Source organism: Chanos chanos, chromosome 14 (genome assembly GCF_902362185.1).
Source record: "Chanos chanos chromosome 14, fChaCha1.1, whole genome shotgun sequence".
Taxonomy (NCBI): domain Eukaryota; kingdom Metazoa; phylum Chordata; class Actinopteri; order Gonorynchiformes; family Chanidae; genus Chanos; species Chanos chanos.
Window position 1 is genome coordinate 15409298 of NC_044508.1, and position 15978 is coordinate 15425275.

General features: G+C 47.1%; 1 protein-coding gene across 1 annotated transcript in view; it reads left to right on the plus strand.

The window, feature by feature from the left end:
- The window catches only part of nfia (nuclear factor I/A), a 105873-nt gene that overhangs the window by 88645 nt on the left and 1250 nt on the right, over positions 1-15978 (plus strand). Inside the window, exons 9-11 of the mRNA XM_030791467.1 lie at positions 5769-5947; positions 7441-7636; positions 8199-8290. Coding sequence (XP_030647327.1) covers positions 5769-5947; positions 7441-7636; positions 8199-8290 — 467 coding nt within the window. The remainder of the gene's footprint in view (positions 1-5768; positions 5948-7440; positions 7637-8198; positions 8291-15978) is intronic.

Consider the following 15978-nt stretch of genomic DNA (forward strand, 5'->3'; position numbering starts at 1 on the left):
TCACTGTGGACAAGGCCAGTGAATAGGTCCCCCACTACCCCACGTGCACACGCACCACACACACATACCACCCACACACACACACACATACAAGCAGTTGGCATTATTCACCTGGTTTTTCTGTGTGCTGAGTGGGTCAGGGAAGAGGGGAGGCCCGGTGTGACGAGGGCTCTTCCTTTCGGACTTTTCTCTGACATTTCCTCCTTCTCCTCTGACGTTTGGTTATAAGGATGTTCATCAGCCAGTGTTTGAAGGCCCGTTCTTCCTGACTCAGAGTCAGAGAACCCTGTGTGTGTGTGTATTCAGAATGACAGACAGAGTCAGAGAACCCTGTGTGTGTGTGTATTCAGAATGACAGACAGTGTCAGAGAACCGTGTGTGTGTGTGTGTGTGTGTGTGTTCAGAATGACAGACAGAGAAAGATGTTAAGAACATGCGTGCATGTGTGTGTGTCTGCGTGTGTTTGTATGTACACATGCATGTTTGGGTTTCAGAGAGAGAAACAGAGAAAGATGTGAATAGTGTGTGTGTGTGTTTGTGTGTGTGTCTGGGGCCTGGTCATAATTTAAGCCTATTTTCTCTATCAAGAGAAGTGTAACTCCTCCTATTATCTCACTCTATCAGGACACTTTCACTGTGGCCTTTTTATGTACACATATATATATAATATATATATATATATATATATATATATAAATAAAACATTTCCATAATCCTTTAGTGTGACTGATCTCCGCTCATGTTTGCTGTAAATGAGTTTGGTTCTTTATCAGTACTGTGCTGGATTCAGGTTATCAGCTCTGCTTTTGTCTGTTCCGTTGGACAGTCCTGTCAGGAGATAAGGCCAGTCTGTTTTTTTTTTTTTTAAAAGAAAGAAGAAAGAAAAAAAAAGAAACAGGCAAACCTTTGGTTTTCTGTGCATGCTGTCACTCTCAGCAGGCAAAGTTCCCTCAATCGTGAGTTACGATGAGAAAAATAAGCCCACTTTAACCTTCACATTTATGAAAACTTGGCCGTTTGTGGTTCTCCACCTCATATTTGCAGTCCATTTTTCACTTCACCAGTGTTCGCTGGTGTGTGTTGTCAAGCCAAGTTGTTCAGTGTGAGGTTATGGAATATTTCAGAATATCCATCATGGATAAAATTGCTTTCTAGAATCTCACTCTCACTGAATCAAATGATTTGAGTGTTGAGAATTCAGCATTGCCAAACAACTGGTCCTGTCTCACTGTCTATGAGAACCTGTATCTTTGACAGGCTAAGAAGTTCATTAATATTTTCCATCTGCTTTAAAAAAAGAAAAAAAATTGGATCGGAATTTGTATTTTTAAAGCTTAAAAGCTCAGTATCCAATTATATTTTGAGCGAAAAGAAAAGTTGAAACTTCAAAGCTCAGCGTGTGAGGGAAGCGGGATAAGGTCGCATTAGCAACTGGTATCACTGTCGGATTTGGGAGTTCGTGTTTTACACTGACAAAGGAGTGGGAAAAAAAACGGCACTTTGTTTAAATCTGCATAAGTGGAGCTGCTTGTTCTTCTCTTTGAGGGTAATTTGGAGAAACCAAACCCATGACTCTGAAATTGATTTAAAGTACTTTACTTTGCCTCCCTCACACTTAAGAAAGAGGCCCAAACTAGCGAGGTGTATGTAGTCCATTTAGCAGAGGAGGGGGCGGTTTGAGGGGTGGGGAGGAGGTGGTGGGGAGGGGGGAGGTTAGCTTGAAAACTTGGCCCCCCAAGAATAGTGTGACTCACTATTCAAAATCACTTAAAAACATTTAAATCCATCTAAATCTGTCCTCCTCTGCAGCTGTTTGTGTGGCTTTATTACACTGACTCTTCCCTCCTCTCTCTCTCTCTCTCTCTTTCTCTCTCTTTCTCTCTCTCTTTTTTCTGTCTTTAATCATGGCACAGCATGGACCTGTTGCTATCATGCCAACCAAAGAAAAGAGCTTTTTATCACCTTGGTTATTATTTCAATAATCCACCACTGGATTGTATATCTTCTTCAAGGAAAGTTGGCAGCAAAGGGGTAGGCAAAAAAAAAAAAAAAAACCCAAGGGTGAAAATAACCAAAAATCATTGAACCAACACGATTTGCAAAGTGGAACTAATCCACGCTTTTTTCCTATTCCTCTCTGTAGCCCTCATGCGGGTTCACGCACAATGGGAACAGAGAGGCCTCTCCAGCCAGCTGTCTGAGTCAGCCTCCTTTTCAACACGTCATTACCATTTACATATTTGCTCTGCCAGATATGTGTCCTTTCCCCCCTGCCCCCCCCCCCCTTCCCTCTGACTCCTATCAGCTTAACTCTAGGCCACCCATTGCCACTCTCATATAACGACCCTCGGCCTGACCAAGAGTCAGCGCTAACTGCTCTGGTTCAGGTTCTGGTTCTTCTCAGACGGACCCTCGGGGGTGTACAATGTACGTCACCCTCTCCCCAGCCCTCCTCCGCCTATAGAGGTGAAGAGATGCAGTAGGGGTGGAGGTAGCAGGGTTGGTGTAATAGTCACGTTTAAAAGATCCTTGGTTGGGGTTGTTGAAGATCAAGTATATGGAGCCGTTTAAGCGTCTGTACCGTCCAGCGCTGCTTTGCGGCTCTCCAACCTAGCGGCGCCACACTCACAAGAGAATCACGCTGGCAAATAAACCCCTAAAGAGGGATAAGTGAAAAGTGGGAGGATCAGACGTCTCTCCCGGGGTTCTGTAGTTAAGATACAGCGCTTGTCTGAGGCTCTTTATGTGCTGTCTCTTAGCTGCATGTTGTGGTATTAGCCTCTATGACTCCCTTCTTTACTGACTTAGCTTATACAGGCTTTTTTTTTTTCTACATGTGAATGGGATTTTCCCCCATACAGTGCGGGAGTCTAGTGGGAGGTGAGAGACGGCGCCTCGCTAACAAAGTCTGAGAAGTCTCTCTCATTTTTTGGGTTTTTTTTTTTTTCTTAGAAAACTCCGCAGTGGGGACGGCAGGTGAGAAAAAGTATCTCTGCACCCAGACAGGTTAAAAAAAGAAAAGGAAAAAAAAAAAATCCCCCCCCCACCCCGTGCATAATTATGTCATCGTGAGCTGACAACGTGAAACACGGTTAAATTTTGTTTACTCGCTAATTTTCCATCTATATATCCATCATTAAATAAATAAGTACATGACATGAGAGCAAGCCATTTAAGTAATTGGCAATCATTCTGGAACACTTAGGTTTAGTCACTGAGTGGGGGTTGGGGGGGGGGGGAATGATTTTAAGGGGCTCTAATTGACTACGACCATTTGCATAATTGACACTTGAGGTCTTCTGGATCGTTCTACTTTCGTTGGCAGGAGATGGTAGCTGACCACTGGCAGTAGACACTGACTCATAAACGAAAACTTTAGTCAGTCCTGGCATCCAATTCATCGTTAGAAATAAATGACCGTTTCAGTTGACTCAATTTATGGCAGGTAGGTAGCTGATACTAAGACGGTGAATGGTTTGATGAAATTTCATTTGACTCTAAGAAACGGATCAAAATCACCCTATCTCAACATGTTGCCTCCAGATCAACGCAATACTGCCAACTGGATCCACTTCTTAGAGTAACTAAGCAGAAACCATATGTTTCTCTAGTGTTTCATTAAGTTAACTCTTGCATTACGCATGGCGCCAATGATTTTCGCAGAAAAGCGCTAAGGCTACTTAATGCAGTCTCTCACCAGTGTGACCTGCTTTGATCTTTGTTCTCGTAAAGTGTTAGAAGAGCTTTTCTCTTTTCACAAACCATCTCTTTGTGTGATTGGTGTGTTTATGTATATATGTATTTTAATAACATAAAGCGGGAAGTGAGCATGTACGTGTTTGTGTCAGTGTGAGTGTTTGTATGTTGTTGCGGGGCAGGGTATGGAGAGAGGGGAGTGTGTGTGTGTGTGTGTGTGTGTGTGTGTGTGTGCGTGCGTGCTCAGAGACTGACTCAGCCTTGGGAATGGGCGTGTCTCTGTGGAGGGGTCAGTCAGTGTGTTCTTGCAGCAGGCACTGCAGCACTGCCACAGAACACAGGGCTAATTCAATAGAGGAGTCTGGACTCATGGGGAAGGCTAAGTGTGTGTGTGTGTGTGTGTGTGTGTGTAAGGGGGTGGTGCTCTCTTCTTACTGTCTGTCTCTCTCTCTTTCTCTCCCTCTCTCTCTCTCTCTCTCCCTCTCTCTCTCTCTCTGATGCCTCTCCGTCCCCTAAAGTTCTCATTCCTGATTCCAGACAAAAGGGGAGAACAGGGAAAGACAAGAGAGACGACAGATAGAATGAAAGAAAGACAAGAAAGAAAGAAAGAAAGAAAGAAAGAAAGAACAGAGGAAGGGCAGAGAGAGCCATCCATTCTATTATTACTGTAAATACAATGCCTACATCGTAGCCATACCGTCCGGAGTTTCCAGTCACCCTCTATTGACAGAGCCATAAATCAAGGCAAAGTTAAGTGAATTACTGCAGCAGGGAACTGTGGCATTAACAATGTTTATATAGTATCAGCTTACCATCTCCCCTGAAAGAGAGCCTAGTCGCTGATATTGGAAATGGGAGTGCGGAGTCTTATTAACCGAGCTGTAATACATCACGGCTTAAAGACCCAGAGCCGCACGTCCCAAGCATTATACTAATAACCAATAACCGAATATTACCTCTATTAAGAGCAGCCTAATTAGATTGTGCCCGTTACAATTAAATACTTGATAAGCCTCAATCCATTAAAACACTGTCAATCCTAGCTCCTCAAAAAAAAAATAGAACGCTGCCAGCAAAGGTGCAGACCTCTGAGATCAATTCATTAGACGCCACATTCCAATTTGATCTTTCTTTCTTTCTTTTTTTTTTTTTCAATTTCTTTTTTTTTTTAAAACAAGTTGTACCGACACCGACAGAATAAATAAACTTTGACTGTGTGTGTGTGTGTACGAGTGTGTGTGTGTGCGTGTGTGCGTGTGCGTGTGCGCGTGTGTGTGTGTGTTTGAAATCGGCTTAAAGCGTCCAAAGCGTTTGACGGTTTTGCGCTGTCTGTCTGTTCGAATGGTGCCAGTGTTTATCCAATACTTAGAGAAATATACAGTCACTTGAGTTCATTAGAGCTCTTGGGGTCTGGTTGGGGGTATGCGAGTCTTTCGGCAGCAGTGGCATTCCTGCGGGCTGGTGGCTCTACAGTGAGGGGGGTTAGTGTCGTCTCGTAGCGATTTGCAATGACGTGTGAGGTGCCTGTGTGTGTGTGTGTGTGTGTGTGGTGTGGTCATTGACACCGTGGAGTTTATGAACTTCGCTGCTTGAGTCGAGAATCTGTACGGGAAAGACGGTCTGAACAGTATGTCCTCTGAGACTTTTCTCCACATTTGGCTTTGTGTACAAGACCATTTGGCTGAATATTTTTGATTCTGCTTTTGTGCTTGTAAATGTTATCAGAGTGTGTGGTGTTGTGTGATTCTTGTTGTGCGTTTGTAAATGTAGGTAGTGTGTGTGTGTGTGTGTGTGTGTGTGTGTGTGTGTGTGTGTGTGTGCGCGTGCTCCGTTCTTTATGGGGACTCCAGTTTACGCACTGTCTGTCTGGCCATTTGCATGTCCATCTGTAGCCCTGTCCCTCCGGTCCCCATTTGCTTGGTGTTTTACTCCATCACTCTTGCCTATGGATGTTACCCCTTGTGTCTCTCCTCTTTTTGCCCCACCTCACGCCCCTTCTCTCCCTTCCTTCCCTGCCTCCCGCCCTCCTTCCCTGAGCCCGGCTAACCGGCATGTCTCTGTCTCTCTTCCAGCGAGTCCACACGCCACGCCGTCGAGCCTCCATTTCCCGACGTCGCCAATCATCCAGCAGCCGGGCTCCTACTTCTCCCACCCTGCCATTCGCTACCACCCCCAGGAGACGCTCAAGGAGTTTGTCCAACTTGTCTGCCCCGACAGTGGTCAGCAAGCTGGACAGGTGGGCTTCCTTAATGTAAGAAGGAGCATTTTACATAAACCCCCTTTCTCTCCTTCTCTTTCTCTTTCTCTCTTTCTCTCTCTCTCTCTCTCTCTCTTTTATTTTTCTCCTTTTCTACTTCCACTTTTTGTCCCTGCTCCCTCTCTCTCTGGATCTACCCAAACACACTCAGTTAACCCCCACGCTGACGTACAGACATACAAATTCTCATCCCTCCTGCATAGTTCACTTTACATGCATAAACACTGCTATATATTTAAAAATCGGCCTGTCTGTATGTTCTATGTGGTCTGTGTCCGTATACAGTGCGTTTGGTATGTGTTGGAATGTGTTGTGTGAGTATCCGAGAGGAGTGTTTGACTCCAGACTCCAGATTCTGCAGTGAGGGCTAGATGCGCGTGTGCCGACTTCTCTGAACGTCTGCAGTTAGATAGTTGATATATCAGCGTCTAGACACTAGATCGATACTCAGCAGAGATTCTCAAGTCCACTTTTCATTTGCACATTCAATCTGAAATTTGTCTGTGTTTGTGGATGCTTAGGCGCATACATATTAAGTTTGAATGATGTCAAGTTATATCAGATCAGTTGACTACACACCTGTTTTCTTTTTCAGATAGGTGTGTATGTGCACTGCTTACTCCTCTTTCTCTGCTTAAGCAGTGTACACTCAGGCTTTGGCCAGTGGAGTGATTGGTCATTACACATAATTAGCCTAGAAAATCACCTCCCATCACAGAATTAATTACCAAACATTCACTCCCTCTTAAATCAGGTAATTCAATTATTCTTAGCATTGGCACTCCTCATGTATCTCTCTCTCTCTCTCTCTCTCTCTCTCTCTCTTTTTTATAAACACAGACACACTCTCTCCTCATGGAAGTGTAGGTGTCGCAGCCCTTAACACTCACATTAAACGCCAGAGCTGAGGTTTATTTACGGTGACACAGTACATATTCTCTTCTCCGCAAACCTGTGACGTGAAGGGAGGAAGGGGAGGGAGGGGAGGGAGGCGGGGCGGGCGACGCGGCCGTAAATCTTGCCAGCGAAGCCCGATGACCCTGTGCTGCCTGCTTGCCTTCCTGCCTTGCCTCCCTCCCTCAGCCCCCATCATGGCCCTGACAGTCGAGAGTGAGCCTGCTGTTTTGGTAATAGATTATAACCGACAAAGTGCGCAGAGCAGCAGAATTCTTTATGACCGGGGTGGAAGACGAAAAAAAAAAAAATTTTTTTTTTGCTGAGCACTGTCTCAGCAAAGCCTCTGACGTCCACCGATATCTCCGAAGACGATGTCGGCACGGAGTCGAGTGGAGATTGTTGTTGTTGGTGTTTGTTTGTTTGTTTATATGTGTGTGTGTGTGTGTGTTTGTGCCTGTCCACGATAGGCAGGCGCGCGTTTGAGAACCGAAGCTATGGCTAGGAAAGCCGGGACTGTTTTTTTTTCATGCGTTTCTGTTTTTTTTTCTCTCTCTCTCTTTCTCTCTCCGTTTTCCACTGTTTCCTTACAGCCCAATGGGAGCAGTCAGGGGAAGGTGCACAACCCATTCCTGCCCACCCCGATGCTGCCCCCTCCGCCCCCACCACCCATGGCGCGACCTGTGCCCCTGCCCGTGCCAGACTCCAAACCCCCAGCCACTTCAACCGAAGGAGGGGGCAACTCGCCCACCTCTCCAAGTGAGTACCCACACTATCACTTGGTTACTTGCTGGAGCCCAGAACAGCTACAGGTGAAACATCCTATATGAGTCAGAGGCTGCGTTCTCCTGGACTGTATCATCTCTGGATCATTACTTCTGTCCTCTCTTGCACACTGGGCAGAGAGCCTTATTTGAAGCGTTTGATACTCAGATTGAGTAGAGATATGCAGAGTGCCTGTAGGTTTTTGTGTTAGGTTCTTTGTTTTTGGGGTGAAGTGCGCAGCCTACCGTAAGAGATTTGTATGGGTTTTGTTATGTAGTGGGTTACTCAACCATTACTCACCCTACAGTTTACAGCTGAGCATGTGACAGCTACAGCACACCCAGGGTTTTACTCACAGCCCCCCCCCTCTCTCTCTTTCTCATTCTCTGTCTCTCTGTCTCTCTCTCTCTCTCTTATTCTCTGTCTCTCTCTCACTCTCTGTCTCTCCCGCCCTCTGTCTCTCTCTCTCTCTCTCATTCTCTGTCTCTCGTTCTCTCTCCCTCTCTCTCATCCTCTGTCTCTCTCTCTCTCACATCCTCTGTTTCTCTGTCTCTCTCTCTCTCTCTGTCTCATATTGCTGTTGCAGCCTACTCCACACCGAGCACGTCCCCCGCCCAGCGCTTTGTCAGCGTGGGCCCCAGAGACCCCAGCTTTGTAAATATCCCTCAGCAGCCTCAGGTGAGTACACACACACACACACACACACACACTCCACCTCTCTGTCTATAGAAAGGACAACTGTGTTACTGCTCATAGAGGACGCAGCAGTCTGTGGACGCCTGGTAATGGAGTCTGGTTTCTGTGAGCTTGTTCTGTGAGCTTTTCCTGTGAGCGCAGATGCCTCAGCCCTGTTTAAGTGCTGATTTATCGGCAGTCTAATGAGCATGCCCCCCCCTCCCCCATGCCCTCTGACCCCCCCCCCCGGCCCTGATTTATGTCCCGTTCCACAGACCTAGATGGCCCCGTAAGAAACATGTCTGTTATACCAATACCACGTGTCTGCCAAACAGACGGGCTGGTGACTCTACGCACAAAAGCCTTTCGCGCTTTATTTCTCCCCGTCTCTCTTACTGTCTATGCCTCACTCTCTCTCTCCCTATCTCTCTCTCTCTCACTCTCTCTTTTCTTCTCTTTCCCTCTTTCACACACATGCACACACACACACACACACACACGTACGTGTGCGTATACACACTCAGACACACGTGTCAGGGTTTGACAAACGTGCAGCCTTGTATCCTGGCATGCACCGTCGGCCCTGTTTATAGACAAAAGAGTTCTCATCTGCCGCTGCACTTTTGAACTCCTGAAGACTCGCAGCTTTACCTAATGCCATCACTCCGCAACGCACAGTGGATCATTTATATATCTAATCCATGCTCATTAATAATGTGGACTTCGCAGTAGGTAGGACATATATAACTTAGAGCAGACGAACACAACAAGAGAAATAGAGTGGTTAAGAATAGTCTTCGACGTGGATGGTAACTTGAGTTAATGGAGTGAATGTTTAAGAGGAGGAGTATATGCAGTGAAAAGTGCTACTGAAGGGTATGTGTGTGTGTGTGTATGTGTGTGTGTGTGTGTATGTGTATGTGTGTGTGTGTGTGTGTGCGTGTGTGTGTATGGAAATGGTGTGTGCTCTGTGCTGCTCCATTGGTTTTGGAGACTTTATCGATGGTGACCAGGCAGGGTTCTGGGCATCAGGGTCCTACAAGAGCCCCCGTGTCAATTTATTGACTCTGTCACAGGCCGCGGGACACGCTTCCCCCCAGAAGAATGGAGGCAGGTGTTTGTCAGGATTTGTCACAGTTAAGGGAGGGGTGATGGAGCTGGCGGGGGGGGGGGGGCTGTTGTTATTTATTGTTTGTATGTATTTAATTCTCCCTGCCTCTCCTCTCAGACAGGGCTGAAGCTGATATATCTGTATTAGCTCAGAGCACTAATCCAGCTCTGTTAATTGGCACAAGTTCTGGGGCTGACTGCTTTACCTCTTTATTCAGCTGTTAGTGTGTGTGTGTGTTTGTGTGAGCATACGTGTGTGCGTGCGTGTTTTGCAGGTGCATGTATGTATGCATGTGTGTTCGCTCAATTAATCTGTCCCCGTACTTCACGCTTACCTGCCAGCAACCCCCCCCACCCCCCACCCCACACCCCCGACTCACAAAGCTCCTCACCTCCCCAACTTCCAGTGCTGTCACCTGTCATTGGCAGTTATGAGCTGTTGTTTTTAGCATACCGTTCGTTATGTGATAACTCCTTCTCAAGGCCCAGTCTCATCTCTTTTCTCTGTGCATTTCTGTAAGGCCTCTGGCAGTCTACAAGAGTAGCTAATACTAAAGCAGTTAGTGCTGATTAGCCCAGCGAGAGCTTGTCTGATTGGACAGTGGGATTGTGCTCTCTCTCTCTCTCTCTCTCTGTATGTGTGTGTGTGTGTGTGTGTGTCTGTGGATATTAAGAGGCCTTAGATGAAAGCTGCAGATGGACGTATGGTGGCTGGGGCAGATATTAAAGAGACTCTGACCCCATAGCAGGATTTGTCACACTACTTGATTCCAGTTCTGAGCCGGTGTAAACCACCCTGGGGTCGGCGGGACAAAAGTTACCCTTGGCGGCCGAGAGATGCGCGGGAGCGTGGGGGGGGGGGGGGGGGGGGGGGGGGGGGGGGGGTAGAGAGAGGTGGGACAGTAACAGTAAACATTCCTGCCCCGGTCTCCACGGTAACCCCCGGGCCCAGGAGCTACGGGACAGTCAGGAGGGATGATTGAGGGGGCCCCTGCGGGTGGAGGAAGGGGAGGGAGCGGGTAGAAAAGCGGAGAGCGTTTGAAGAACCCTGATGATTGAAAGAAAGAGAGAGGAGGTGACAGGTGGGTGGCACAGCACCCGGGGAGGCTGGGTAAGGGCAGTGGCTGCCATTGGAGCGGCTGGCTGACATTTGCCCTCAGAGATGGAAAGGTTGGCACCGCTCATAGATGGTGAGGCTACAGCTCTGCCCTGTGAGAAGTCCTTTCTTATAGACAGAGCCTAAACAGTGCAAACCCCCACCATCTCATCCAATCAAACAAAAGAATTCATACACACACACACATGCACACACACACACACACATTCATACACAGACACAGACACACACACACACTAGCTTCATTGTAACCAATCCCTATAACACACACATACACACACACACACACACTTTTGTCTTACGATAAGCAGTCTGTGCCAGTGTTCAGACAGGGCTCTGTTCAGTTCATAAGCATAATCAGCTTGTCAGCATAATCAGCTTGTCATAAAATCACCACCATACCATCAAATACGCACATGAACACCCAGTTGCATCAGCCCATGTCAAACCCATTACTTTTAACAATGTACACTCCTCCTCAGACCTCTGGGAATTCAAACACGTATTTACAACAATCCGCGGGTAATCCGTAATCTGGCTTTAATTGCGTAGGCAACATCTGAAGACGGCAGTTTGACCTTTTTTTTTGCCGACGCGCCGGTGATAAAGTAGAGGGTTTCATAAATAGCGTCTCTTATTGGGAATGAGTGACAATCTGATGATCAGGGCAGATAGACGCACATCAAGGCAAGTTTACGCCTCCCCCCCCCCCCCCCCCCCCCCCCACCTCATGGCGTGAGACGCACAGACGTTAAATCACCCCCATTGAGACGCTCCCCTTCCGCCCACAATGGTTCTGACACCCCGTACTTTTATAAACATACACACACACACACGCACACAGGCGTGTGCACTCGCACGCATAAGAGATAACATATATAATTACCCCCCATACTCGCAATCAATTTGCTCCAGTTAAGTGTTTACTGAGTTGTCACACACACAAAATAGTAGTAATGAGTACTGTGAGGGGAAGGCCAATTCATAATACATTTTCATTTCGAGAAAAAAACCCTGAAAAAAAAAAACAGTGAAAGGCTGGCATCAAGTGGAAAAACACAAATGAAATTGTTTACATTGAGGAAATTTAGAGAGGCTGTCAGCATCAGAGTTTATTTAGCAGAGGCTTCAGAATGTGTGTGTGTGTGTGTTTGTGTGTGTGTGCACTGGAGTTGATTTGGTTTGTTCAGCACTTACAAGATTAAGCTCAATTCCTCATTGGGACCAGCAGGGGGCAGTGTTCCAGCCAGTTTTTTTTTTTTTTTTCCCAAATTAATTATCCAAGATTAATTTCAACATTGTGCTCAGTGTGACACCCTGGATAATCACACTCTCGCGCCCCTGCTGGAGCAGATGCACCCGCTCACAAATCTGACACACTCAGTGAACAGAACCAACGTGGCTGTTTCCATCCCCCCTTTTTTTTTTGCTCGCCAAATGCTGATAATCACGGTACTAAAATGATTTTGACCCGTTTAGTTTGGATCAGAGCCGTCGTTTTCCGAAGCGATTAGAGTTGCGATGCCTCTGACGGAGGGAGTTTTTGAATGATTTGAAATCTAAATAAATAATGTGGTAAATGTCTGGCCGTCCCGGGGGGAGCTGTAAATGGCGGCTGGGTGGTTGGCGAGATGGCTTTTATAAGCAGCACTCTCTGGGCGAAGCTGGTTTGCATTACATGAGGCTAAATTCCTCCGAGATGACACTCATCTGCAGGCACTTTACCAGAGCGCTGAGTCAGCACTTCCCCACCTGATGAGATTACTCCTTCCATTGACAGGGAGTTAAAGGAACAGGCAAAGATCCCCCTTCTCTCTCTCTCTCTCTCTCTCTCTCTTTCTCTTTCTTTCTCTTCTCACTCTCTCCCTCTCTCTCTTCTATCTCTCCCTCTTCCTCTCTTTCTTCTATCTCTCTCGCTGTCTCTCTCTTTCTTTTGTTGTCTTGTCTCCTTTCGTTCTTTTTCACTGCGCCATGATGGACATGGTTTTGTGCATGTGCGTGTGTGTGTGTGTGTGTGTGTGTGAGCGTGTGTGTAAGCGTGTGTGTATGCACGTGTGTGCCCACTCCCCTCCTCCACATTAAAACAAGTTTCACCTTGAAGGCTTTCAAATAGGACACTAAGGTTGATGATGGTTTGAGTGCAGCTGTCTGTTGCGTCTATTAGAATAAGCATCAGGTTTTATAGCATAACCCTCTTTGTAATACCACATTTGCTTTTACTACTTTGCGTGTACTAAGTTGAGCACAGACTACCGGGGGGGTCTTTCTTTTTTTCTTTTTTTTTTCTTCGTAATGTCAGTTTCTTCATTTTCATGAAAGCCCCACTTCCACAGAGACCTCTCTCTGGCCACACATTGAGGTGCTTTGTGTTGACTCTGTGTGGGAGTTCTAGCCCCCTCTATCTAAACAGCACTTTTTAGGAAAAAAGAATGCTCCATTAAAATGATCCTTCTTCTTTCTTTTCTGTTTGTGTGGTTAGCACATCGCTGTTTGAACAGACGCGGGCAGACCTGGCCTCCCGTCTCTCTCTGTCAGTGTGTGCGTATAAACCTCACGCTGAACGCAGCTCATGTGCATCCTGAGGGACCTCTGGCACCGAGTCAGAGCTCAGTTTGTTTTTGCACTTTCTCTCTCTCTCTCTCTCTCTCTCTCTCTCTCTCTCTCTCTCTCTCTCCCTCCCTCTCTCTCTCTCTCGCTGACAGTCCCAGAGCGCGCTCTCTCTCTCTCTCTCTCTCTCTCTCCCCCTGCCTCAGCCTGGAGATGCCAGACCTCCAGAGACAGAGCTGGGCCGTTCAGCTGTACGTCATGGTACAGCTCAGTCCCTCAGTCCCTCTGCTCTCCTCTTCCTCCTCCTTCCCCACGTCATACTACAGCTGCGTCGCTAACCCCCGCTGACTCCAACTCACGCGGAGCTCCGCTGGGGACCACCGCTGTACTGGGGACCACCGCTGTATTGGGGACCACCGCTGTACTCAGGCTCCTTCGACATGCCCACCCAGTTTCGATGGCCCAGTTTCTTACACCGTGTCTTACACACAGTGTGTCGGGGTTTAGCAGGACCTGGAGGAGCCCGGAGGAGCCGAGAGGCTCTCCCCGTCACGGGACAGAGGGAGAAAAAAGGAGAACGAGAGAGAAAGAGAGGGAACATGGAGCAGCCAGTGGAGTCTGGTTGCAGATGTAGAGAGGAGTAGGAGGAGACTTGGGTGGAGGGTTGAGGTGAAGGCGAGATGGATGGGGTAGGGGTGGGGGTGGAGGAGGTATAATCACAAAACCACACAAAAGAAGCCCATGCTTACAGTGAGCTGGAAAAGCCAGCGAGAGGACGGAGGAGACTTTTCTGCTGTGGTTTTCGCGTCTCGTTTTCTTGGCCGTGAAGAACTTCGGGCGGTTTTTTTTAGGGTGAGAGGAGAAGAATAGAAAGAGAGAGAGGGAGACACGGCCTTCGTAACGCATGTGGTCGCGAGGACCGACTTTATTTTCCATCCCCGTTGCCTAAAAGAAAACAATGTTGCTTTTCTTCCACCGACATGGTGGTGACTTTCTGCAACAGAGCCTCTTGTTTTGTGAAGAGGTGGTCTCAAGGCCTCTGATGCTTTTTTTTTTTCTTTTCTTCCTTTTTTTTTTTTTTTACCTCCCAGAGTTCTCCTCTAGTCACTACAGGTCTCCAGGGTCAGGAGGCCTGTCCTGCGATACCTCCTTACCACACATGGCTTAGCAAATCAGTGTGGAGGAGGAGGGGAGACAGAGGAACAAGAGCAACTGTTGAGCATTCTTGCGGGCAGGGAATACACCACACTGTAATGGTTAGTGAGGGCAGCACTGAGTGTGTAACACATGCAACCATTAAACCTCCTTATGTTTCTTCTCCCAGACACGGATTCTTAATCAAGTGAATGTGTTTGAGCTGCTACCACAGTGTGTGAAACCACTTATGTTCAACACCCCTCCACCCCCCCCCCCCCCCCCCCCCCCCCCCCCCCCAAACTGTACAACACGCTTACTGCACAAGCTCTCTTTTTTAAAGACTTTTTTTTTTAATCTTGGGTGTACAAGTGCCAGATAAGCTCTTGTGGCAGCAATTGCTCAAGTGACAGCAATTGTTTTTTGTGAAGCCAATGCTCTTTGGTTTATGTGTGTGTGTGTGTGTGTGTGTGTGTGTGAGAGAGAGAGAGAGAGAGAGAGAAAGAGAGGAACCGAGACAGACAGTTTATTTTCATTTTAAATAACAGACCACAAAATGCATTGGGAATACAAATAAACGTGTTTGCATGGCCACGATATCTGACTGAATATTCTCCTCTGTGTTGACTGAGTCCCATAAGTCAGTGTCCTTTACCCAAATGTAGGTAAGTGGCCCATGTAAGTCTTACAAACCCAAAGAGAGAATCTAGCGAAAGGAGGAGAGTGGGTACAGTACTTTCAGTACTTTCAGTATTTTTACACCTCTTAACATCCTTCTCTCTCTCTCTCTCTTTCTCTCTCTCACACACACACACACACTCTGTGTGTCTTTGCAGATAGAAGTAGTGTTGTTCTGTGCTTTGGATCTGCAGTCTAAATCATAGCTGTCAGCACGCTCCACCGTCTTGTAACTGTACCCCACTGTCCACATGGCTACAGGGGAAATATGGGAGACAACCTTACACTCTCTCTCTCTCTCTCTCTCTCTCTGTCTGCACAACTGCATCTCCAAAAGTCTTCTCAGGACAAGGAGGGAGGGGGAGGGGCAGAGAGGAGAAGAAAAGTTTGAGAGCCTATGAGCCAGTAGACAGAGACATAGGGAAGCTGCAGTGCGCCTAGCCCCAAAGTCCAGAGTCAGCAACTTCTATTGATTAAAAACTAACCTTCCAGTCTCTCTGCTGCACCGGTGGCAAGCAATAGAATTTAAACAAGCCACGAGCCTGGAACTCGGGGTGTGTGTGTGTGTGTGTGTGTGAGAGAGAGAGAGAGAGAGAGAGAGAGAGAGAGACACTCAACCTGTTAAAGGGTCTTCTGTCATTTATATCAGGAACATTCGTTTTATCACTCCGTTTTAGGTTGTTAGCTGCTTGTTTGACTCAGACGAGCGCCTCGTGTACTTTTTATTTGAGGCAGAATAGTTTGCTTACATTTTGTTTAAAAGGACCTTTCTGTTGGTCAGCCTAAGTTTGGTGTTAATAGACTATTTATCCTGTGAATGGTTAAGAAGACAGTAAGTCTGCCTCCAAAATTCTGAGTATTAAATCATCTCAGCTCTAGATTGGTGGAGTGCTTGTGCATGTCTATGTGTACGTGTGTGTGTGTGTGTGTGTGTGTGTGTGTGTGTAAAGGGCTGGGTGGTAGGAGGAGTGTGTTGTCGGAGGGGCCGTTGATCTAAGCTCCCACTGAATCAATAGTGCTGTGTGTATGCAGCCGGGGCTGGGCGGACCGGCTTCACCCAACACTGGCAAGAGACAGAACGGACAAGGGGTGGAAAAAAAAAAAG